Source organism: Doryrhamphus excisus, linkage group LG5, assembly GCF_037039965.1.
Source record: "Doryrhamphus excisus strain RoL-2023G ecotype Guam linkage group LG5, RoL_Dexc_Guam_v1.1, whole genome shotgun sequence".
In the NCBI taxonomy this organism is placed as follows: domain Eukaryota; kingdom Metazoa; phylum Chordata; class Actinopteri; order Syngnathiformes; family Syngnathidae; genus Doryrhamphus; species Doryrhamphus excisus.
In genome coordinates, this window is record NC_136361.1 from 6,094,245 (window position 1) to 6,121,365 (window position 27,121).

Below are 27,121 nucleotides of genomic sequence, written 5' to 3' on the forward strand. Positions count from 1 at the left end.
TGTTTAAACCACTGGCAGCAAAAGTGAGTACAACATTCATGAAAATGTCCAAACTTAGCCGGAAGTGTCAACATTTATTATGGATACCATTATTTTTCCATTATTTTGGGAATGGATGCAAAGCTTACTTCTGGAGATATCACTTTTACGCACTTGGTGGTGCGTTTAGGGTCCTTATAAATGTTGGAATACTGTCCCGAAGGCCTGTTTCTGAAAGAAAGGGACGACTCTGTGCTTCAGTATCTCACAATACATGTTGACATTCATGTTTTCCTGAAGGAACACAGCACTCATGCAGCCCCATAGCAGGAACCACGCTTGTGTTGGTACTCCTCACTTGGTTACCACCACACATTTGACATCATCTGAACCAAGTAAGATGATCTTGGTCTCATCATGGTTCCAGTAATCCTGAGTCTGATCAGTGATCAGTTTCAAAAAGGGTCTCATCCCTCATGTCGAACAATTCTTATTTTTCCTTCTTTGCCATAAGGTGCCATGTTGAACTTCTAGTGACTCGTATGAGTGTGAGAGCGCTAGCAGCAAATCCAACACCCCCTCCTCCCCATTCACACCTAACACACTAACGAGTCACATGACCCCAGGGAGGAAAAAAATAGCGAATTGGGGCCAATTTGTACAGTTTAACATAAAGGTGTACTCACTTTTGTTGCCAAGCGGTTCAGACATTAACGGTTGTGTTAATGGGGACTGGGAATTTACATACACATATTGTACAATGACTTGTTTACATTCTATCAAGGTGCCACTCGCTGTACGAGGTCGGCCGCTTTTGTCGACATCAAATTCAAGATTCAACATTGATCATAACAACTCTAAATGAAGTGCATGCTTCCTTCAGGGAGAAGTTAAAGTAGAGGAACCAGGAAGCTGCTGTCCCATCTGCAGGAAACAGTTTCCAGGTAAGTGACCTGGAATTGCAGCCCATTCACATACAGTATATAGCCTATATCAGTGATTCCCAAAGTGTCATGGTGGTACTACAGGTGGGCCATGAGAGATCATTAAAAATATGATTCATTTTTGCAAATATTATTTTTTAAATTATTTTTTATTGTAAAATATTTAGTGCACAATTAAAAAAATATTTATAGGCCAAAGTAACAACCTATTGAGTTATTGACCTGTCACAATATTTGAGGAACCTTATACAGTTTATGATTGGAACGTAGCTCTCTGGTCATCATGCCAGTCTTGAATGCAGTTATGAAAAGTATGAGAATTAATTTTGTCTCGTGTGTAGATCAAAAGTTTGGGCTTCCTTTATCCCCCTGCTTTCATTTCAATCCTGGATAATAATAATAAGAATAATAATACTAATAATAAGAATAATAATACTACTAATAATAATAGTATATATTATTATTATTATATAATTATTATATTATAATAATACATTATTGTTTTAATAATAATGATATAATATATTTATATTTTATTATATATATTATATAATATTTATATAATATAAATTATATATAATATCTATATTATATAATATATATAATATTATATATTATATATAATATAGCAATAATAATATCAATAATATTATTATAACAACAATAATAATAAATATAATGATAATATATCATTATTATTCTTATTATAATTCTTATTATAATATTATTATTATTATTATTATTATTGTTATTGTTATTATAACAATAATAAAAATAAATACAATAATAATAATAGATCATTATTATTCTTTTATAAATATCATAAATATTATTAAAAATAAATATAATAATAATAATAGATCATTATTTTTATTTTTATTTTTATTTTTATTTTTATTTTTATTTTTATTTTTATTTTTATTTTTATGTTTATTTTTATTTTTATTTTTATTTTTATTTTTATTTTTATTTTAATTTTAATTTTAATTTTAATTTTAATTTTAATTTTAATTTTAATTTTAATTTTAATTTTTATTTTTATTTTTATTTTTATTTTTATTTTTAAGGGCTCTGAGAACGCAGAATTTCATCTATGTACTGTTTATAGGACAAAGGTGGGCCGCAGACATTTTTTAGATTTTCAAGTGGGCCCTGAGTTGGTAAAGTTTGGGAACCCCTACATCACGGCCTACATTATGGTTCTTGAGATTCTTTGGTGGCTTATTAAATAGCAGTGCTGCCACAGTGCCCAATTAGCGAGATATTGTCTTCTATAACCTTCATTTGGCCTTAAATCTCCTTGCTTCACAAGCGGGGAGGCCACAGCGGTGTCACTTTGCTCCCTAGAAAGAAACTCTCTGGCTCCAGCTCCGATGACTTTGTCACAAATGAAACCAAAAATAGATTCTCCACTTCACAATATTTCCCTTTGCCTTCAACCCACCCTTTGTCTCTGTGTGGAATTGTTAGCCGAAACCGTGCCCGAGTGCCGTCGCTACGTACAGGTCAAGAACATCACCAAGGGAGACTGTCGCCTCGACAACGTGGAGGTCAGCTTCTGCAGGGGGAGATGTCTTTCCAGGACTGATGTCATCTTGGAGGTATGGATCAAATAAATACACACACATACTTGGACAATCTACATGGCAGGGGTGTTGGAAGTTCAGCCTGGGGGCCATTTTTTTATTGTCCTGCACATGTATAGACGTATAGCACCCCTATAGTCAACCTTTATCAAGTCATTATCAAGTCCAGTTCTTACAGTCACCAATGGAGAATATTACACATTATGTCTTCTCAATGCCTTATATTGAGCCATTTATATGCTTGAAAATAATAATTATTAGTAATTAATTAATTATAAATAATTAATTATAATTAATTAATTATAATTAAATAATAATGAATAATATTATTAATATTATTAATTATATTAATAATTAATATTACCCACAATTTAATAAAATTAACTTAAATATGCAATTTTTTCTTAAAGGGGGACTTATTATGTTGTGTTGTGGACTTCTATAGAGCAGCTACACACAATAACCATTTCTAGTTCTTCCAGGATCTGCACCTATTCAGCTGTATTTCTTTGGATTTCGTGATTCTGGCAAAAATGGTCCGCTTTAACGTATTCCGCCTCCAGGCACGCCTCCTGCGCTGTGGTTGGTCACACTGCCGACTGCATAGAAAGACTTCCGGTTTGTGCTGCTAACTTTATAGACGTTGATAAACGGTATAGGAGTCAGGTATACGTATATGAGTGGTTAGCGTGCAGACCTCGCAGCTAGGAGACCCGGGTTCAATTCCACCCTCGGACATCTCTGTGTGGAGTTTGCATGTTCTCCCCGTGCATGCGTGGGTTTTCTCCGGGTACTCCGGTTCAGGGTACTCCTCCCACATTCCAAAAACATGCTAGGTTAATTGGCGACTCCAAATTGTCCATAGGTATGAATGTGAGTGTGAATGGTTGTTTGTCTATATGTGCCCTGTGATTGGCTGGCTGGCGACCAGTCCAGGGTGTACCCCGCCTCTTGCCCGAACACAGCTGGGATAGGCTCCAGCACACCCGTGACCCTCATGAGGATAAGCTGTAGAAAATGAATGAACAAATGCTTGAAAATGGTTAGCGATAAAGCCATCCTGTATATTACAAAAATCATAAGTATATCCCAAAGTTTTTGATGGGGTAATTATACTCATCGAATGTGCATATTATGACATCACAAGTCAGAATTTGTCAGATACATTGTCAGATACCGGCTCATCAAAATGTCTCATCCACTTGTGATACTGTTCCCCATCTCTCAAGCAAACCTAGCCATCATCATTATCACTTATCACTGCCTCAACTGCTATTGTTACATAGCGTTGTCTATATGTCTTGTTATCATCAAGCAGTAGAAAATGAATGAATGAACGAGTCAGGTATAGGATCAGAACTGGACAGTTTCTCAAGAAAATAGGTTACCTTAGGGTACTTAGGGTTTTCTACATTATCTAATGTGTTTTGCGGGACTACCAGTGTGTAACAAACTCGGGTCGAGCCACTAATTGTGGTGAAAAAAGACTATGAGGAACCCCACTTCCTGTATGCACACTCTATAATGCTACACAGACAAGCGCTTTTGCTCCATGACTTAATAAACAAAATAAACACACTTAGGCATAATCAATATGTGGATCCGTCACCGTGTTTTCCTCCAAAGCTAACTTTGGGAAAAGTTACCGTGATCAGCAAATGCATGACTCCAAACCATCATCTGTTCAAAGTGGTTCCACACAAACCCTCCGTTAACATGGCTGCTAAATGGGGCACACACACCATTTAGGTGTGGAGTCACTGGGGATCTAAAAATAGATGTGTTGATTAGTGCACGTGGCGGAGAATGCTGGGGGGTCACGTGTTGAGCTTGTTAAAGCTTCCGTTTTGCCTCCTTGCCTTTTCTGCCTTTTTGTTGTATTCTTCTTTCTTCTCTCGCAAGACGGCAAAGACAGAAGCGCATCACCATGGCGACTTTGTTCTCTTTTGGCATCCATACATCTCCGCTGTGTAAAAATAGACTCAGTCATGCCGGGAGATTAGTAAAAATAAACATCAGCTGAGCCAAATGTGTCATTACCTACTGTTACTGTGGCAACGGGGCATGGTAACAACTCGGGGTGCTCCCTTCAGGGTTTTATGTTGTCGATATCGATCATATTGATGAAGTGTCATTTTTTGGATGTATCCATGATGAGTGCTATTGGCCAGGGTTGCCGTGTAGGGGAGAAAAGTTTGGACAATGAATTATTTTCCATATAATAACAGCCCTAGCCCGCTAACCTTTACTGTATGGAGAATGGCTCATTTTATTTGTGTTTTACTTAGCAAAAATGGTAACATCATTGAATCAAATGGCTATTTAGAGGGTTAAAATAATACAAATATTTACATGTTTACATGTTACACAGAAGAAATGGCCACACTAAAAAATGGTTTGGTGATAATAGATTGTCCTTGAACTTAAATAAAACTAAAATCATGCTGTTTGCTAATAGCATAAAGGAAATGCACCAGCAAATACAAATAGACGGTGTAGACATTGAAAGGGTGATGGAAAATAAATTTCTGGGGATCACAATAGATGAAAATATGAGCTGGAAACCTCATATTACAAATATACAACATAAGGTGGCCAGAAATATTTCAATATTGAACAAAGCAAAATTTGTTATCAATCAGAAATCACTCCACACTCTTGGGCTAATAACTATAAAAGCAATCTTCACTCGCTAAATGTACCACAAAAAAGGTCAGTAAGGATAATTCATAATGCCGCCTACAGAGAACATACTAACTCCTTATTTCTAAAATCACAAATACTTCAACTTGCTGATATAGTTCATCTTCAAACAGCTAAAATAATGCATAAGGCTAAAAATAACCAATTCCCTAAAAATGTCATCCAATACTTCTCTACAAGAGAGGAGAAATATGATCTCAGGGAAGAAGTACATTTGAAACACTTATATGCTAGGACTACGTTAACTAAACTAAACTAAACTAAACTAAACTAAACTAAACTAAACTAAACTAAAAATAAAAGTAAAAACAAAAACTAAACTAAACTAAACTAAACTAAACTAAACTAAACTAAAAACAAAAACTAAAAACAAAAACTAAAAACAAAAACTAAAAACTAAAAACTAAAAACTAAAAACTAAAAACTAAAAACTAAAAACTAAACTAAAATAAAAGTAAAAACAAAAACTAAAAACTAAAAACTAAAAACTAAAAACTAAAAACTAAACTAAACTAAAAATAAAAGTAAAAACAAAAACTAAACTAAACTAAACTAAACTAAACTAAACTAAAAACAAAAACTAAAAACAAAAACTAAAAATAAAAACTAAAAACTAAAAACTAAAAACTAAAAACTAAAAACTAAAAACTAAAAACTAAAAACTAAAAACTAAACTAAACTAAAAATAAAAGTAAAAACAAAAACTAAACTAAACTAAACTAAACTAAAAACAAAAACTAAAAACAAAAACTAAAAACAAAAACTAAAAACCAAAAACCAAAAACTAAAAACTAAAAACTAAAAACTAAAAACTAAAAACTAAAAACTAAAAACTAAAAACTAAAAACTAAAAACTAAACTAAAAATAAAAGTAAAAACAAAAACTAAACTAAAAACTAAAAACTAAACTAAACTAAACTAAACTAAACTAAACTAAACTAAACTAAACTAAACTAAACTAAACTAAACTAAACTAAACTAAACTAAACTAAACTAAACTAAAAATAAAAGTAAAAACAAAAACTAAACTAAACTAAACTAAACTAAACTAAACTAAACTAAACTAAAAACAAAAACTAAAAACTAAAAACTAAAAACTAAAAACTAAAAACTAAAAACTAAAACTAAACTAAACTAAACTAAACTAAACTAAACTAAACTAAACTAAAAACAAAAACTAAACTAAACTAAACTAAACTAAACTAAACTAAACTAAACCATTACTAAACTAAACTAAACTAAACAGAAAGGCAGGAAGTGAACAAATGTAACAGTTACTGATTGTAAAAGTACCAGATGGAGGGGTAGGATTTAATAAGCTTTGCTTCTTCCTACTCCTTTTGGACATGTGGAACTGTGAACTGATTATGTGATGCATTCAATTGTAATCTGATGCATGTTCATGTGAAATTCAACCATTACCATTACTACCATTATTACCATTATTACCATATTACCATTACTACCATTGATTATGTTTGTACAATACAACTAATACAACCAATAAGAATTCCCTCTCAGTCAAACTTTTCCTCAACTTTGCTTCACTTCTGTCTCTCCATCAAGGAGCCGTACTTGAGGTCCGTGTGCGATTGCTGCAGTTACCGCCTGGACCCCGACAACCCCGTCCGCTTTCTCAACCTGCAGTGTGACAGCGGTGAGAGCGAGCCGGTCGTCCTGCCTGTCATACACAGCTGCGAATGCACCAGCTGCCAAGGTGAGGCCAAGCCAGACATTTGAATGGACGTCTCATATTTCATTGTGAGGCGCCCGGATTTAGATAAATGTAAAATCCTAGCATGCCGCACATGGCAGAATTCCACACATGGCGGAATTCATGAATACCAGCACGGAAACCTCCTGAGACCCAGACATGTATGTTTATATATACAAGGTGTACTAGTTCTATTACGCTTACTGTTTGCTACTGTTTTCAACTAGCTATATTACATTCACTGTTCAGTACAACTAGCCATGTTACATTCACTATTCAGTACAACTAGCCATGTTACATTCACTATTCAGTACAACTAGCCATGTTACATTCACTATTCAGTACAACTAGCCATGTTACATTCACTGTCCAGCACTGTTTAACTAGTTATCTTACACTAATTGTTCAGCACCCTTTAACTAGCCATGTTACATTCACTGTCCAGCACTGGTTAACTAGCCATGGTACATTCACTGTTCAGTACTGTTAAACTAGTTATCTTACAGCCACTGTTTGGTACTGTTTAACTAGCCATGTTACATTTGCTGTTCAGTACAACTAGCCATGTTACATTCACTATTCGGTACTGTTTAACTGACCATGTTACACTCACTGTTCAGTACAACTAGCCATGTTACATTCACTATTCAGTACTGTTTAACTAGCCATGTTACACTCACTGTTCAGTACAACTAGCCATGTTACATTCACTATTCGGTACTGTTTAACTAGCCATGTTACACTCACTGTTCAGTACAACTAGCCATGTTACATTCACTATTCAGTACTGTTTTCATCTAGCCATGTTACATTCACTATTCTGCACTGTTTAACTAGTTATGTTACATTCACTGTTCAGCACTGTTTAACTAGCCGTGTTACATTCACTGTCCGGCACTGTTTAACTAGTCATGTTACATTCACTGTTCGGAACTGTTTAATTGGCCATGTTATATTCACTTTTTGTCACTGTTTAACTAGTCATGTTACATTCACTGTCCAGCACTGGTTAACTAGCCATGTCACATTTACTGTTCAGCACTGTTTAACTAGCCATTTTACATTCACTGTCCGGCACTGTTTAACTAGCCATGTTACATTCACTGTCCGGCACCCTTTAGCTAGCCATGTTACATTCAATATTCTGCACTGTTTAGGTAGTCATGTTACATTCACTTTTCAGTACTATTTAACTAGTTATCTTACACTCATTGTTCGGCACTGTTTAACTAGCCATGTTACATTCACTGTCCGGCACCCTTTAACTAGCCATGTTACATTCACTTTTCAGCACTGGTTAACTAGCCATGTTACATTCACTGTCCAGCACCCTTTAACTAGCTACGTTACATTCAATATTCTGCACTGTTTAACTAGCCATGTTACATTCACTTTTCAGCACTATTTAACTAGTTATCTTACGCTCATTGTTCGGCACTGTTTAACTAGCCATGTTACATTCACTGTCCAGCACTGTTTAACTACAGTAGTTAACCAGTCTTATTACAACATATTGTTAAGCACTGTTTAGAAAAAAAAGCATTTATTTAATCAAAAGTTTAAAAAATATCCTCTATTCAGTCATCCCTCCTTTATCACGGTTAATTTATTCAAGGCCAGTGAATTTCAAAGTAGGATTCAATATTAATAAATGGAATATTTTTGGAGTTAGAGCATAGAAAACCTGTTTATGACTTTGCAAATACTGGTTTTAACATTATTAGAGCCCTTTAGATGTGAAATAAGACTTTCAAATGGAGTGCGAAAGAAGGACAAAGAAGCCAAACACTTACCACTTCCACACAGAATGGGAGGATACTTTTTTTTCACTGGATCTCAGCTGTGGTCAGTCTCCACACAGTGTGAAATCATTCTTTGAAAAAACACGATAACAACACATTGGAGTTGTGTCGGGGGTTCTTTAGCGTCATCTGTTACGCTTTTGTTTAGTAATTCTTTCACTAAGAGTCGGATTGGCTGAAAGGTTTTGTCCACAGTCAATTGCCCAACACTTCCATTTCCACTCATCCACCGCTTTCATGCAGCCTCACTTGAACGTAGTATGTCCGCCCGAGTCCGCCATCAATAATTCAATCACAGATCCCACCTCCGATTGCGTAAGATAATTGGATGTAGCCGGGGTACGACGCGGAGTATCCCCCAGCTCAAATTCCCTTCTCAGTGCTACAATCCCATGGACACCACGTCTGACGGATTTGGTCGCTATGGCAATGAGTCTTTGACACACGCGCACATGCCAGCTGCCTTGGCGTGATATATTATGTGAGTGCTTGTCTCCGAGTGCGGATGATTCACACTGCTCCGTTCTTCGGGTCCCGTCGGTGCTCTTTTGTGACATGTAATTATCCCACGTACATCTGCAATTCAACAATCCATGATGTTGTTTAGGGTAGAAACCCCCCACATGCATGCAATAAAAGAGGACATACTTTAGAGACATGGTTTTTAACTCGTGGATTTGGACCCAAAAGTGGCTCGTGGATGCAGCTTGGTTGGGTCACAGACAGGTGGTCAAAAATATTTATAAAAATATGGACTTTAAAGTCAAATTAAACAACATTTTAGCCATCTTCTTCCTTGGTATACACGTTTATACTGTAGATTGCACAGAAAGGTGATTTAAAAAAAACCACACAATATAAAACAATATAAAATTTAAATTAAAAATAAGTGCAAAAATAATTAAAAATAAATAAAAGATACTAAATAAAATAAATAAAAGATAACAATAAAATATTTGACTTAAATAGAAGTGTTAAAAAATGATGCAAATAAATAAAAGATTAAAAAATGTAAGAAATAATTTCTAAAAATGCCTTACATAAAATTTTAAATATAAAAAATATACAAATTAAAAATACAATTGACAAATTACATAAAAATTTAAATAAATACAAATAAAAATTATTTCAATAAAACATAGAACCAACAACAGAAGCTTAAAAACAAATAAAAATGACTTAAAGTGTAGAAATATTTAAAAACAAATACAAATAGAAATTACTTAAAAAGTGTAAAAAAATCAAAATAAATAAAAATCTAAATTACTTAAATGTGTAAATACAAATAAAAATGACTTAAATAAAAACAAAAGCTTAAAAACCTGAAAGTGTGAAACATTATAAATAAAAATAAAAAGTGTAAACTTCAAGTGTAAAAAATATTTAAAATAAATACAAATAAAATTGACTTAAATAAAAGTGCAAAAAAGAATACATATAAATAAAAATGACTTAAAGAAAAGAGTAAAAAATAAAAATAAAAATGACTTAAATAAAACAAAAAAAAATGTTTTAAGTGTAAAAAAAATGTTTTAAAAAATACAAATTTAAAATACGTTAAGTGTAAAAAATGATCAGTGAAGCATAAAAACATAAACATGTAAAAACTGGGGTCTTTTGTGGACAGTGGATTAAGTATGGTGTACATTTTACGTGTTAATTATTACTGACTTATGGTGAATGAAATGTGTTTTTTGCCCAATTTTAGAGAAAAAAAATAGCACGCAAACACATATTGATGCTAACAATGGCTATATTTACGTACTTACGGTTACTACGTAGCCAAGAGTTCCATCACCACACACTCAGGCGTTTGTAGTACAACATCCCGTGTACAGACACGGCTCTGTACTGCATTGTACTCAATCAGTCTCAAAGTGTCAAAGTATCAACACACTTATGCACTCAAAACGCTCAGTTTAAGTACGGAGGTGCAGAAACTGTAACACAGGCTGTATTTCCACTTCCTCCTGCTCATTGCTGCTCTGTTATTCCTCTTCATTCACAGGAGGTGACCTGTCCAGACGATGAGGACGCGTAAGGAGAGTCCCAGCCACATTTTTAATGTGCGTCGAAACCAACCAAGTACACAGAAACCTGTATTAGAGGGAATGGATGAATGAAACCCTCTTTAGTCCTTAGTCATTATATGACTTTATACTTTAAACGTCTTATTCTTTGTCTTGTATAAACTTTTTCTACTCTATTTTTATAATATTAAAGGGCCTGTGATCTATTCTAAATACACTTAAGTAGACAGATCGTCAAGTCCTGGTCCACTATGATCTTTACTGACTATAATGTGCCCGCATAAGTTAATATCGACCTACATGATCCACTGATTGTGACAGCTCGATTAACTATTTACAACTTTGACATTTAGAGCTAAAATGTGCATGTGCACGTGTGTGCGCGCATGTGTGTTCGTGTGCATGCTTTAAAATTTCCCTACTATGCGTAACCTTCTGCACGCTACACTCATCCATGCTCCTCCACTTCCTGTGTGTTAATACACGATATTTATGCCACCTTGTGGCTGTTTAGATAGCTTAAAACTAAAAATTATATTAAATATATTAAAATTGTATAAAAGTATGTTCTTCCATCATCGCCTCTCGTGCAAAAAAATGTTTTTTATGGAACCATTGAGAAGTTTTGTGGTTGACTATAACATATTAATCAAAAGACAAAGATATACAATATGTTTTATTCTGGTCACTAGGCATCATTAGGCGGCATTAGATTACCATCACACTGTATGATCACATGATAAACTGAAAAAAAACAATCTCCTCCCATTCAGTGTGGAAGTGGTAAGTTTTTTAAACCCTTTAAGTTTAGAATACAGTAAATGAATTGGATCCCCTAGGAATGGGATGTAATAATAGAAGTACAAAGGTCACTATAGGCCCCACACTACCGCCACCATATTTTACTGTTGCTATAATGTTCTTTTTCTGAAATGCGAAATGTAATGGGACACTTACAAAAACTTCAACTTTTGTCTCATCAGACGACAAAAGATTTTCCCAAAGGTCTTTGGGATCATCAAGATGTTTTCTGGCAAAATTGAGTCAAGCCTTAATGTTGTTTTTGTTCAGTAGTGGTTTTGGTCTTGGGACTCTGCCATGCAGGCCGTTTTTGCCCGGTGTCTTTCTTATAGTGGAGTCATGAACACTGAGGAAAGTGCAGTTGTGGGGTCCTTTGTGACCTCTTGGTTGAGTGGTTGTATTCTTGGGAAGGTTCACCAAGTTTTTTTTTCCCATATGTAAATAATTGCTCTCATTGTAGTTTGCTGGAGTCCTAAAACGTCCTAAATATTCATAGAAAGTAAACTTCCTGGGTCTTAAATTTTATATAGGCAGTTGCAGTGGTATGTTAACATAAGCGGGCACTTCTGGACATACTGGACCAGGACTTGGTGCACATAGATGGTTCACATACACTTAAACAGAGCAATAATCAATAAAGATAAAGCATTTTTACACATACAGTATGTTATATGATGTCATTTCATATTAAGTGTTGATAGTTCAGGCACAACTATTACATGATGACGTGTTAAATAAAGGTATAGTCACATTTGTACTATCATCAAAAATTCCACGCGATATTCCTGTGATCCATACCAAGAGATCTCCTCTACCCCCTCTTGACCCTTCTACCCCTCCCCCCTCGCTGTCTTCTTGACTAAATAAGGCTGTTGAAGAGGGGTCCTGCCTCCTCTGGCTTTCAGCTAATGCACTGAATACTCCAGTGTGTAATAAGAGCGGGAACTGATGCATTTTTAATTCATACTAAAATGTCACGTTTTGACAAATAGATCTTCAGGCCTCGTCTAACTACGAGGCTGTAATCCATCACCTTTTTCTAATCATTAAAACCGTGATCACTGGAAGAAGAAGAAGAAGAAAGGGGTGGGGGGGGGGGGTGCATTCATGATGCCGTGCAGGTCATTTTGATCAATGCCGTGCGCTTTTTGGCCTGTGGATACAAAACAAGGCAGTTTTACTCACTCAATAATAAATAGATAAGGAAATGAATGATGCAACTTCTTGTGGATGGACCAATCAGATCACTTTGCTTAATTACAAAATATTAAATATAAATAAAAATATTAATTATATAATATAATTAATATAATTATATGATAATAAAATATAATAATAAAATAAATAATAATAATATAAAAATATAATATTATTTTATTATATTAATAACATATATATAATATAAAAAATATAAAAATAAAAATATAATTCACAGTTAATTGTACTGTATTCAGCTTTAATATATTTTATTACCTGGGGAAGTAAAGATCACCAATTGGATGAAATCATTTTGTAACTCTTCAATTCCTGAAGTGCCACATAGAAAACAATTACATTTTTTTCTAACAAATGCACCACAAGGTGGCGCTGTTTTTTTAACCCCAATATGGTAAGTGTCATTAATAAAATATAATACATGATAGTAATAATTAATCAGTGTTCCAACATAGCCATGCAGTAACTCTTCTATCTAGGGTGGCTCCCCCAAAAAGCCAAAGAAAAAGCAAAAAATATATTATGTTGTTATTTGACTACAACTCGTGTTGTTATGTTTGTTGTTATTAATTAAATGTGTTTTACTATTAATTAATTCATATTCAGAGTCGAGATGCGTGTGGTGAGAATGTTGTGCTGTAATTGCGTTATATCCGACAGTCAATGAAGGCACCATCGCAAGCCTGACGGGAGGGAAACCCCACGCTGTGACGTAATGCAGAGCTCGTGAGGTGACTTAATTCTTAATGCAGCAATACACACGCCATGTTTATCTCTTATACGGCTGTTTTTCTTTAACTCATCTTTCTATAAAACGATGGAATACTTCCCTACAGCGTCAAATTAACCCCTCGTTTAAAGAGCATGGATTAATATTCCAAACACCGGCGACGGCAGACGTTTGGCTGGTGAAACAAGCCATTGAACCACAATGGACCCCTCCTGCGATGCCTTGCGATGTTTAACACATATGAAAAAACACTTTAAACGTCCTGAAGAAGTGTCATATTCAGTTTTATGCTTAAATTTCACCCACTATGTCCCAAAGTGACAAATAACATAAACATTTTTATGTGACAGTTATGTCACATGACAGTTATGGTCATCACAGGCTTCCCTAAAATGGCCGCCTGTCAGGTAAGCTAGCTAAGCTTTTTTTTTAGCCATTAAAAGGTAATTTTAAAGCAATTTAATAATTCTAATACTTTAATAGGGTGTCAAATATTACAGTTAAATTGTTCTCATTGTATTTATTCTGTGCATTCATATAAAATAAGTTGCTAGCATTAAAATAGGCAAGCCTGATGTAACGCATATGCCATAATTAGCAAAAACGCTAATAAGAAATGTAATAACTTTCACTGTTTTTCACTATTTTTAAAAATTATTATTATGTTCTTTGGTTCAATTCAAAGTATATTTTGAGCATAAAAAGAGTCAAGATATTAAAAAAGGCACAATGTAGTGTTTTGAATAACGTAATAATGCATAATACAAAGTTTTGCCTGGTTTCGATATCACTAATGAGCGATACTGCTTTGGACAAAGGACAAAAAATTCAGGAAAATATGTTTAATTTTTATTGGATTTTTAAATTATTTTTTAATTCACATAAGTCAAACATTGTTAAAAAAAAGTTCAATATTATGAATCACGTCATGATGAAGTACGTATGTAACAATATCAACAATGTTCTACGCATCGGGGTAGTATCGACGCGGTATCACACTTGGCATCGCTGTAATCGATATTTGCATCAACTATCCCAGTATGATTTTGATACTTTAACATAAAGTGACGTTTTTGGACATTTTTTTTAAATCCCGAAAAAGCAGGCGGGGTGGTGCTTTCCGTGAAGGGTTAAAGAGGCGCAGCTTGAGCCGCTGGAGCTCAAATCATCCAGCATAGGAGGAGGAAGAGGAGGCGGATTAACACCTCCGACATACTCATCAAAGTGGATTCGGGCTTCTTTCTGGAATAAATATGGATTCATTAAGAACAATTTGACGCTCCAGCACCAGAAGCCTCCATGGACGGACGCAACCACAGCGACGCTCCCCGGGTCCGCCTCACTGTGGTGCGCCATGAAAGGTGTGTGTGGATGATCCACTGAGGGAAGGAAATATCACCTGACAAGCTCCCTCCTCCCTCCCCACCAGCACCGACACGGAGCAGAGGTGGGGGGGACACAAGCGCACACACACCGTCGCTGCCCGCATCTTGTCAACGGGAGGCACTGAACGCCTCACAGCTGCGGTGCGTTTCTAGGAAGGACGCAACTTTTCCTCTTTACAACTGTTACATCGTGTCGCTTCCTTTTTGGTACCGCGGAGACTGGACCCAGCAGTCTGGGAAGAAAAAAAAAGTCCAGTAAAAGTCTTGGTAAAGTCCCGGGGCCACTGCATCGAAGATGCCGGTCCGGAGAGGCCATGTGGCTCCTCAGAACACCTTCCTGGACACCATCATCAGGAAATTCGACAGTCAAAGTAAGTTCTTTCTGTGTTTGTCCACTAATGATATTTCATAGTTTTCAAGTATTGGTGTATTGGACTGTTTTTTTTTATGTTTTTAAATTATTTTTAATTATATTTATTTTTTTATATATTTAAATATTATATAATAAATATATTATATTTTATTATATTATATTTAGGATTGTTTTAGGACTGTTTTTTTATTTAATTATATTTATATATATTTATATTATTTATTTATTTATATTATATTTATTTATATTTATTTATTATTTACATATTATTATATGTGCATCCTAAAAATACCATTCCCAATAGAAGAGAGCTTGTCTTTACACCAGGGATGTCCAAACAGCTCCTTTTTGCTTAACTGGCCCTTGGCATATTCCAAAAAATAAAGATTAATGTATTATTAATAAGATGATAAATACATTGGAACACGTTTTATGATTTTTCTGCCTTTAATTTGTTGATCGTGATTATAAACAGTGTTATTTTAGGTAAACTATTCTTTATTCTTTATTTATATTGTAACAATATCAGCAAAATAGTATAATTACATTTTTATTAAATATATATATTTTTAACAAACTCAAATAAATCTTGAAAAATAAACAAAAGTAAAAAAAATGCCATTGGTCCTTGGTATCTTCTAAAAATGAAAGAATTCATTATTCACTAGGAAAACATTTGGACAGCGCAGACTGTCCCCCCACATTACAAAAATACCCCCCATAAATATTAGTCCTACATTTATTTTATCTACATGTTTAGATTCCGTGACCATGCAATAGAAAACATACAATAGAAGGGTTTAAATGACATAATGACGTTAACTGATGTTAGCATGCTAACATTATTATAATAGCGCTGAAATGAAAATACATTTAAGTTAGTTCGTTATTTTAGTATGCTAAATGCTAACGTTATTGTGCTAACACATGTTTGTATGAGTGCTTACCCCAGAAAATGACAATAAAAAATTGTAAAATTATGTTAGCAAAATAATATGCAAATGTTAATGCTAATTTTAGTATGCTACACTCGCATAATTGTGTAAGTGCCGACCTCTGAAAATGCCAAAAATATTAGTATAATTATGTTACAATGGTAACATGCTAACATTATCATGCTATCACCTAGCATAATAGTGCCAAGTGTTTATATAAGTGCCTACCTCTGAAAATGCTAAACATTTCCGTGTAATAATGTTAGCATGCTAACACCTAGCATAATAGTGCCAAGTGTTTATACAAGTGCCTACTCTGAAAAAAATGGTAAAATTAGGTTAGCAAAATAACATGCTAATTTTACCATGCTAACCCTCTGGAAATGCTAACAATATTAGTATAATTATTTTAGCATGTTAACATTAGCATGTTACAATCTAGTGGTAAGTGCTCAAAATCATATTCATGAAAATCTGTTAGCATATCCTTAGCATGCTAACCCCTGAAAATGCAAAAAAATTTCAGTGTAATAATGTTAGCATGCTAACATCTAGCATAATAGTGCCAAGTGTTTATACAAGTGCTTACTCTGAAAAAAATGGTAAAATTAGGTTAGCAAAATAACATGCTAATGTTACCATGCTAACCCTCTGGAAATGCTAACAATATTAGTATAATTATTTTAGCATGTTAACATTATAGCATGTTACAATCTAGTGGTAAGAGCTCTATATCATATTCATGAAAATCGCCAAAAACTGTAGTGCTCATGTTATGTCCCTGCAATGCTGGCATGCTAATGTTAGCATGCTAACACCTAGCATAATAATCTACTTATGAAAATAGCTAGTTTGAACATTAAGTCACTGTATAACTGGACAGTAATTATGCTGATGTTGTCGTTTCACACTGCTTAGCGATGATGAAGTTTGCATTTTTTTCTCTATTTATGTAATATGGAAAAAACTTTATCCTGCACACAAGATCATAAAAAACAAACACAGACAATATATCCAGTGTATTATATACTGTACTAAATGTTTCATGGTGCCCTTGGGCATGGAATTCTAGTGTTTCTTTATTGCAAAACGTAACCAGGCTGAAATCCACCCTCACTCCATCCTGCAGCTGTGTTATCTTTGATGCAAATCATTTATACCCCCCCCCACACCCACTCCCCCCCCCACTTTTGACTGCGTGAGCGGACTTCAAACGAGCCTCTCTGTGGTCAACAATGGCACCTTTCCTCTGGAAATGCACCCCAGGGTGTGATGCAGACAAGGAGGATGGTGATAGGGTGGTAGCGCTCTGTTGTATCAACTCGGGTTGCCAGGTGTTGCTTGCATAAGTCTCCCGTAGCAGCTGTGTGAAACAAATTAGTTCCTCTTGATCAACTCTCTTGCCATCATCAGGTGGAGTGGAGTGGAGTTGGTACAGTAAGAAACATATGGAATATGTTCACTGAGATCCAAGTTAATAGAAACATTTCCAATATTTGGAAAATATTATGGTAATGGTTTAATTTCATTTGAACATGCATCAGATTACAATTGAATGCATCACATAATCAGTTCACAGTTCCACATGTCCAAAAGGAGTAGGAAGAAGCAAAGCTTATTAAATCCTACCCCTCCATCTGGTACTTTGACAATCAGTAACTGTTACATTTGTTCACTTCCTGCTTTCCTAATATAATTTAAGTATTATTTTTTATTAATTTTTATTTTTTATTATTTTAGTTTTATTTTATTATTTTTTACTTTATTGTATGAATTTTATTTTTTCAATTTTTCAATTTTTTATTTTTAAAACATTTTTTATAAATGTTTTTGTCAAGTACGAGGTGTTATGACCATACAATGACATAATGGGTAATTTTAATTTTAATTTTAATTTTAATTTTAATTTTAATTTTAATTTTAATTTTAATTTTAATTTTAATTTTAATTTTAATTTTAATTTTAATTTTAATTTTAATTTTAATTTTAATTGCATGATTTTAGTTTTACTTAGGTTCAATCTATTATCATCAAACTGTCTTTTTAGTGTGACCATTTCTTCTCTGACCTTTCTAATGATTTCATCTGTACTCCCCCCAGAACAAAAAGCAGTGGTATCATCCGCAAATAATACCAGCTTTAAGCTTTTTCTTAAGGAAGAAAGACTTACACAGCAATATACATGCAAAGCAGTAGTAATTTAATTGGATGTGTAACCCACAAGGTATTCCGGGTAATTTCCTTTCTTTTTGGGCTCCCCCAGCATAACCTTGAACAGGAATTCTGTGACGCCACAGAGGTGAACATATTCCACCGCTTTATGGTACATGTCATTACGCTGTGTGCATTTCTCATACGAGCATATCTGGTAGCACGTTGCCTCTTTATGTCCGACGGGGGGTGATTATTTATGTGGGGGTCCATAAGCACACATCAGTGCTTTTCCAAATGTCCCTCAGTGGCTCATTTCCTTCCCAAGAGTTGTCATGTGGTTGCAGCAGGTCTTTTACTTTGGCTACCAAAGCATGCTAATGGACATGGAGAGCCCCTTCTTTAAGGTCTAGTAGTCTCATGAGGGGCTGGAGATGACATACAGCTGCAGTCTTGACAATTCTATGAAACTCATGCACCGTATACGTACCATATAGGGTTCTGACAATAGAACCATTGGTGACTTCAATACTGGTTATAGTGGAACCGCTTAGTCAGGGGAGTCCGAAGAATTCAGCTTGCATTTCATTTTTTAATTGGCCCTTATTCTTAACTTCAGCACAATGAAAAGGTGCACAATGTATGTCATTTTTTATCATTCTTAACTCACAGCTAGGAGACCACGGTTCAATTCCACCCACGGTCATCTCTGTGTGGAGTTTGCATGTTCTCCCCGTGCATGCGTGGGTTTTCTCCGGGTACTCCGGTTTCCTCCCACATTCCAAAAACATGCTAGGTTAATTATCGACTCCAAATTGTCCATAGGTATGAATGTGAGTGTGAATGGTTGTTTGTCTATATGTGCCCTGTGATTGGCTGGCGACCAGTCCAGGGTGTAAATCCGCCTCTCGCCCGAAGATATATTATAGTATAAGATATTATATAAATATATTATTAATATTATAATATAAATGTATTATATAAATTAAAAAAAGGTTATATTTCAACTTTATTTTGCTAAAATTAAAAATTTTTAGAACTTCCTTTATTATAGGCTATATTTCAGTTTGAAGATGAACCAGACGGGGAAAGACATCGTCGTATTTTATTTGTATGTCGACTATTCCACACAGAGTGGAGCCGAGTACTTTTTCATGGCTCATCACCAGCTCAGATGATGCAAAATAAAATCTAGTGGGAGCTTTTGGCTTCTCTGATGGCTCCTTATCAGCACGCCGGCTGAGTGAACTTCATCCAGGCGACAGTCAGAAGCAGGTTTTTTAAGTTGTCGTGCTATTTGTGATGGAAGTCATTACAGGTGGGGAAGGAATGATTCGAAAAAAAAAAAACAATCTCCACGCTCGGGTAACCATGGCAGACTAATTTATCTCCAATGTGGTGTAGTGCTTTTCAAATAATGTCCTCGGATCACACACCGTGGATGCTTAATAGTCAACCTTGGAGGGGATGATTAAGGAGGAAAAAACTTTATTTGTCGGATATATTCTGTAGTGGACAACACCTGATCACACAAAAGTAATGAGTATTAAAAATATTGCGTTTAATTGGTTCCTGAACTAACCGTGATGAGTGAATTTCTGCTGAGTTATTTAAAAATGGGATAGTTTTGTAGTTATAGCATAGGAAGCCTGTTTATGACCTTCTAAATATACTATTAGAGCCCTCTAGAGATGACGTAACACCCCTATAGTCACTTTTACACTCATTCATTCATTCATTTTTTACCGCTTATCCTCACGAGAGTTACAGGTTTGCTGGAGCCCATCATTCATATTTTTTGTTGTATTATTTTTTAACACGTTTATTTTTTAATTTGTATTTATTTGTTATTCATGCTTTTATTTGAATTATTTTACATTTTAAAACCAATTTATTTAATATTTTTTAATCTATTTTTTCACGTTTATATTTAAGTCATTTTTATGCTTTATTTATTTTTCATTTAAACCTAAACTTTAATGTATTTGCATTTTATCAATATTTATTCATTTCATTTAAGTTATTATTTTTATTATTTTATTTTTTTACACTTTTTATTATTTATCATTTTTATGCTTTTATTTAAGTCACTTGTTAGTACAATTAATTTTATTTTACATTTTTACAATCCGGAGAAAACCCACGCATGCACAGGGAGAACATGCAAACTCCACACAGAGGGTGGAATTGAACTCGGGTCTCCTAGCTGTGAGGCCTGCGTGCTAACCACCCCAATCGCAGGCATATTATTATATTTCTATAAACTTTCTTCTTTAACAATCCTTGTAGATTTTCTTTTTGTAATGTATATATATATATATATATATTTTTTTTTTAATAGTAAAACTTTAACTTTAACTAAAACAATGTATTTTTTAAATATTTTTTTAAATGTAAATGTAATTCATATTAAATAAATATATATTATTATATAAATATAAATAATTAATATTTCAACTTTATTTTTTCCAAAATTATAAGAATAATGTATATATATAATAAATAAAATTTATATAAATATATTAAATGAAATATATATAAATATATTAAATTAAATAGATAATTTTGTATCAAAAATAATTAATAAAAAATTAATACAAATTATAAGAATGTGGGAGTAGTACCCGGATAAAACCCACGCATACACAGGGAGAACATGCAAACATGCAAATACTTACAAAGTATTATGGCAATACATGTATTATGGATGAAATTAAGGCTGAAAATGTGTATTTTTACAGAATCAAGTATGCTAATGCATGCAGGCCAGATATGAATCAATCAGGTCAAGGGTACTGTACCACGCCTGTTAAATATGGCCTGTCAGGATATAGATGTTCATTGGATGATTACACACACATGACCGAGAGGTCAAAGCTGTTTTGCATCCAGATTATCGACGCGTCCGCTGGAGGAAAATCAATAGTTAGTGTAATGTTTGACTTCCATGCATGCAGGAACTTAGTACACTACGTATTTTACTACGCACAGTACTACTAAATGACTTTTATATGCCCTAGTTATTACACATTTGGTACGTGCCTCAGCTGTGTAAGCTTGCTAGCTCGGATTAATGCTACTTTTATGTTTTTATGTTTATTAGCAGTGATGTCATATATGGCTGGGACAAATCTGCAGGCACAATTTTAGTCTCTTACTTCCGGGTGCATCCGTTTGAAAACACTTCCTGTCCGCCCTTCCACTCGGCTCCCACTAGGCAACACTACTACTATCCTTATTTATATCTTAAATGGCTTATTGCTTGTTATTATGTTACTATAGTGGGTAATATGAGCCTATATGTGACTATAGGGGTGTTATTTCATGTCTGGAGGGCTCTAATAGTATACATAAATTATTGTACGGATATCAGGCATGAGAACCACAAAAAAATCAATGGCTTATTAGCTGTTATTATGTCTACTATATAGGGTAATAGGAATCTGAATGTGACTATAGGGGTGTTATGTCAAGCCTAGAGGGCTCTAATAGTATACATAAATTATTTGTTATTGTACGGATATCAGGCATGAGAAGCACAAAAAAATCAATGTCCTATTAGCTGTTATTATGTTTACCAAATTGGGTAGTATGAGTCTGAAGGTGACTATAGGGGTGTTATGTCAAGCATTGAGGGCTCTAATAGTATACATAAATTATTGGTTATTGTACGGATGTCAGGCATGAGAAGCACAAAAAAAATCAATGGTCAATTAGCTGTTATTATGTCTACTATATTGGGTACTATGAGTCTGCAGATGACTATAGGGGTGTTATTTCATGTCTGGAGGGCTCTAATAGTATACATAAATTATTGTACGGATATCAGGCATGAGAAGCACAAAAAAATCAATGTCCTATTAGGTGTTATTATGTCTACTATATTGGGTAATATGAGTCTGAAGGTGACTATAGGGATGTTATTTCATGTCTGGAGAGCTCTAATGGTATACATAAATTATTGGTTATTGTACGGATATCCGGCATGAGAAGCACAAAAAAATCAATGTCCTATTAGGTGTTATTATGTCTACTATATTGGGTAATATGAGTCTGAAGGTGACTATAGGGGTGTTATTTCATGTCTAGAGGGCTCTAATAATATACATTAATTACTGGTTATTGTACGGATATCAGGCATGAGAAGCACAAAAAAATCAATGGCCTATTAGCTGTTATTATGTTTACCAAATTGGGTAGTATGAGTCTGAAGGTGACTATAGGGGTGTTATTTCAAGCCTACAGGGCTCTAATAGTATACATTAATTATTGGTTATTGTACGGATATCAGGCATGAGAAGCACAAAAAAATCAATGGCCTATTACTGTTACTATGTCTACTATATTAGGTAATATGAGTCTGAAGGTGACTATAGGGGTGTTATTTCATGTCTGGAGGGCTCTAATAGTATACATTAACTATGGTTATTGTACGGATATCAGGTATGAGAAGCACAAAAAAAATCAATGTCCTATTAGGTGTTATTATGTCTACTATATTGGGTAATATGAGTCTGAAGGTGACTATAGGGGTGTTACTTCAAGGCTAGAGGGCTCTAATCATGTTAAAACCGTATTTTAAAGGTAGTAAACAGGTTTTCTATGCTGTAACTAGGAAAATATTCCAAGTATATATAAGAAATCCTACTAATAAGAATCCTGTATAAATAAGTGTCGATGCCCCACCTTCCCGACTTAATCCTCGCCTCTCTGTGTGATTTTCATGCTTTCCCCCGCATATGTTGGAGCGCATGCTCCCCCACAAACAACAAACAACACTTATGACCTCATTGTGAGGCCACGGCAACCTTTTGGGGCTTTGTGTTATTTGTTGCGCTCCTTAGAGAAGGACGTCGGCCAATTACAATGCTTGAATCCACCGTCCTCCCTGGAGGATGTTACCATTCGACAGCTTAAAGTACACACACTTTCATCACCATGGCAACTGCCCCCCCACCCCCCCTCCTCCTTCGACACCCCCACCCACACATCCTCCCACTGTCTCTCTCCTTCTGTGGTGCACACACTTATGTCTACCATAAGCAGGTACTTTCACATAACTTTTACAATTTATGTGCAAAAAAAATGGAATTGAACCTCCCAGACTTGAAGACAGCTAAGATTTACCTTGATTTAAAAATGTTGTTTTTCATGTCAGAGAGAGATTTAATTGTTTTGGGGTGATTTAGTACTACTGTTGTGTTGGAACGTCAATACCCAAACACAATCCATCCCAGGAGATTGTTTGACTTTAGGAATGTGCTGTTGTTTGCAATAAACTAACCAAATCCTACCCCCCCCCCCCCGAAAAAAATGGCTATTTATTCAAATGAAGCAATGTTATGGAGAGAAAACAGCAGAGGTGATCATAGTCCATTGTCTTCTAGTCCAGGGGTTCTCAAAGGGTCTCCACTTGGGACCCACATTTTCCAATGGTCATTAAAGCGAGACACATTTTTTTTTTTTTTTTTTTTTTACACTTTTATTTAAGTCATTCATATTTTTTGTTGTATTATTTTTTACGTTTTATTGAAGTAATTTTTAATTTGTATTTATTTATATTATTTTTAAGCATTTATTTCAGTCATTCATATTTTTGTTGTATTATTTTTTGTTTTATTGAAGTCATTTTAAATTTGTATTTTTTTGTATTATTTTTAAGCTTTTATTTAAGTCATTCATATTTTTAGTTGTATTTTTTTACACTTTTTACAATTTTTAATTTGAATATGGTTGTTGTTTATGTTATTTGAATTATTTTATTAACATTTTAAAGTCATTTTTGTTACTTTTTTCACATTTATACTTAAGTAATTTTTGTTTTTCATTTATTTGTTATATTTTTAAGCGTTTATTTCAGTCATTCATATTTTTAGGTGTATTATTTTACACTTTTATTTAAGTCATTTTTAATTTGAATATAGTTGTTGTTTATGTTATTTGAATTATTTTATTAACATTTGAAAGTCATTTTTTAATTTTTTCTTGGTTATATTTAAGTCAGTTTTGTTTTTTTATTTATTTGTATTATTTTTAAGCTTTTATTTCAGTCATTCATATTTTTAGTTGTATTTTTTTACACTTTTATTTAAGCCATTTTTAATTTGTTTTTATTTGTTATTCATGCTTTTATTTGAATTATTTTACTAACATTTTAAAGTCAATTGTATTATTTTTTCACATTTATATTTAAGTCATTTTTATGCTTTTTAAACCTAAACTTTAATTTAAACTTCTACAGTATATAAGTATTTTGCATTTTTTCAATATTTTTCAAGTAATTTTACACTTTCATTTTTTATTATTCATCATTTTTATGCTTTTATTTAAGTCACTTGTTAGTACAAGTTATTTTATTTTACATTTTTATTTAGTTCATTCAGTCTCATTGGAGTTGTATGCTGGAACCTATCCCAGCGGTCTTCAGGGTACACCCTGGACTGGTCACCAGCCAATCACAGGGCACATATAAACAAACAAGTGCATTCGATTTAAAACTAAAACAAATCTTTAGATAAAATTTCATGTAGTCCAATTGATATCCAAAAAATGCTTAGCTAGTTAGCATCCTGTGGACGTTAATTCTGGAATACAGTGATGTCCCTTTTTTCGTATCATTGAATGAGTTAGCCAACAACAGCAGGTCGTCGACCTGAACGTTTGGAGCTTCCTCGCTTTGAAGAGCATCCCTTCATCTTCCCAGTGGGGGAGGGAGGAAGAGATGCCTTCTGTGGCCCTGTGAGAAGACATGGAAGTGTGGCAACATAGCGTCGGACTCGCACACACACACTATTGGATTTGGGCTGTAAAACTTAATATTAATATTATACAATATGTCATTGTCCAGCTGCATCCTCCAAAATGAAGAAGCGAAGATGAAAATGTGGTAGTTTTAGTTGCTTTATTGCACCAATACACAATCAAGAGAGAAGCGAGAGGGGCTTCCCAGGTGGTTAGCTTCATTCCCGAGCTCCATCTGTTTCATTTGGCCGAGTGGGAAGAGTTGCGATAGTGCTGGAGTTTGGGTAGAGTGACGAGGGGGGGGTTGTGCTGCTGCCCCTTCTTCCTTCTCTCAAGTCCACACAGTCACGTGTTGCACAGCACGCACGCACTCGTAAACTTGGACTCGCGTAAACACCGACAGCTGACCTCACTTGCTGTCTTCTTCCTGCTCTTCGTCCTCGTTGACATCCTGTTTGATCCCTTTTTTGAAAAATAGTTACTTGCAATGTCCTTCCTGCAATGTCTTCTTATTCTCTGGCACACCAGGTGTTATTATGAGGTATGGCACATAGCGTTATCCACTGTATTTAGGTGTACATTCACAGAAAGTCCCATTATAATGTGTTTATGACCAAGGCCATTGAATCTATGGGAAACACTGAAAGCCAGGGGTGTCCAAAGTGAGGCCCGGGGGCCATTTGTGTCATTTTTTTATGAGCCAGCTTCAACTAAAAAAAAAAAAAAAAAAATGGAAAGTATTTGTAATTTTGATATTTTTACAGAAATTTTAGTAGCATAAAGTTGAACTATGACAACATTTTCAATTAAAATTTCAGTTAAAATTATGAAAAAACACACAAAAAAAAGAAAAATGGGTATAAAGTCAAAATATTATGGGAATAATAACTACGAGGACAACATTTATAAGAAAGAACATTTTTCAAGAATAAAGTCAAAATAGTAAGTGGGAAAAAATTTAATTTTATGAGAATAAGGTTGTAACAGTATGAGGAAAAATTTGAAAAAATAAAAATGTTTAAAGTCCTAAAATTATGAGAAAACAAAATATATATATATATATATATATATATATATATATATACAGTGAAGAAAATAAGTATTTGAACACCCTGCTATTTTGCTATTTCTCCCACTTAGAAATCATGGAGGGGTCTGAAATTTTCATCGTAGGTGCATGTCCACTGTGAGAGAGATAAACTAAAAAGAAAAATCCAGAAATCACAATGCATGATTTTTTAACAATTTATTTGTGTGATACAGCTGCAAATAAGTATTTGAACACCTGTGTATCATCTAGAATTCTGACCCTGAAAGACCTGTTAGTCTGCCCATTAGAAGTCCACCTGCACTCCATGTATCATCCTGAATCAGATGCACCTGTTTGAGGTCGTTAGCTGCATAAAGACACCTGTCCACCCCATACAATCAGTAAGACTTTAACTTGTAACATGGCGAAGACCAAAGAGCTGTCCAAAGACACCAGAGACAAAATTGTACACCTCCACAAGGCTGGAAAGGGCTACGGAGCAATTACCAAGCAGCTTGGTGAAAAAAGGTCCACTGTTGGAGCTATCATTAGAAAATGGAAGAAGCTAAACATGACGGTCAATCTCAATCGGAGTGGAGCCCCATGCAAGATATCACCTCGTGGGGTCTCAATGATTCTAAGAAAGGTGAGGAATCAGCCCAGAACTACACGACAGGACTTGGTCAATGACCTGAAAAGAGCTGGGACCACCGTTTCCAAGGTTACTGTAGGTAATACACTAAGACGTCATGATGTGAAATCATGCATGGCACGAAAGGTTCCCCTGCTTAAACCAGCACATGTCAAGGCCCGTCTTAAGTTTGCATATGACCATTTGGATGATACAGAGGAGTCATGGGAGAAAGTTTTATGGTCAGATGAGACCAAAATAGAACTTTTTGGTCATAATTCCAATAAGCGTGTTTGGAGGAAGAAGAATGAAGAGTACAATCCGAAGAACACCATCCCTACTGTGAAGCATGGGGGTGGTAGCATCATGCT

General features: G+C 34.4%; 2 protein-coding genes across 3 annotated transcripts in view; both read left to right on the top strand.

The window, feature by feature from the left end:
• The window catches only part of sspo (SCO-spondin), a 111,409-nt gene extending 99,923 nt beyond the window's left edge, over positions 1 to 11,486 (top strand). The window contains exons 115-118 of the mRNA XM_078790496.1: positions 863 to 923; positions 2,394 to 2,524; positions 6,779 to 6,929; positions 10,737 to 11,486. Coding sequence (XP_078646622.1) covers positions 863 to 923; positions 2,394 to 2,524; positions 6,779 to 6,929; positions 10,737 to 10,759 — 366 coding nt within the window. The 3' untranslated portion in view covers positions 10,760 to 11,486. The remainder of the gene's footprint in view (positions 1 to 862; positions 924 to 2,393; positions 2,525 to 6,778; positions 6,930 to 10,736) is intronic.
• A 3,176-nt stretch (positions 11,487 to 14,662) lies between these two features.
• Positions 14,663 to 27,121, top strand: part of kcnh2b (potassium voltage-gated channel, subfamily H (eag-related), member 2b) — a 365,920-nt gene continuing 353,461 nt past the window's right edge. For both annotated transcript variants that reach the window (XM_058059603.2, XM_058059604.2), the window contains exon 1: positions 14,663 to 15,260. In XM_058059603.2, coding sequence (XP_057915586.2) covers positions 15,185 to 15,260 — 76 coding nt within the window. In that variant the 5' untranslated portion in view covers positions 14,663 to 15,184. The remainder of the gene's footprint in view (positions 15,261 to 27,121) is intronic.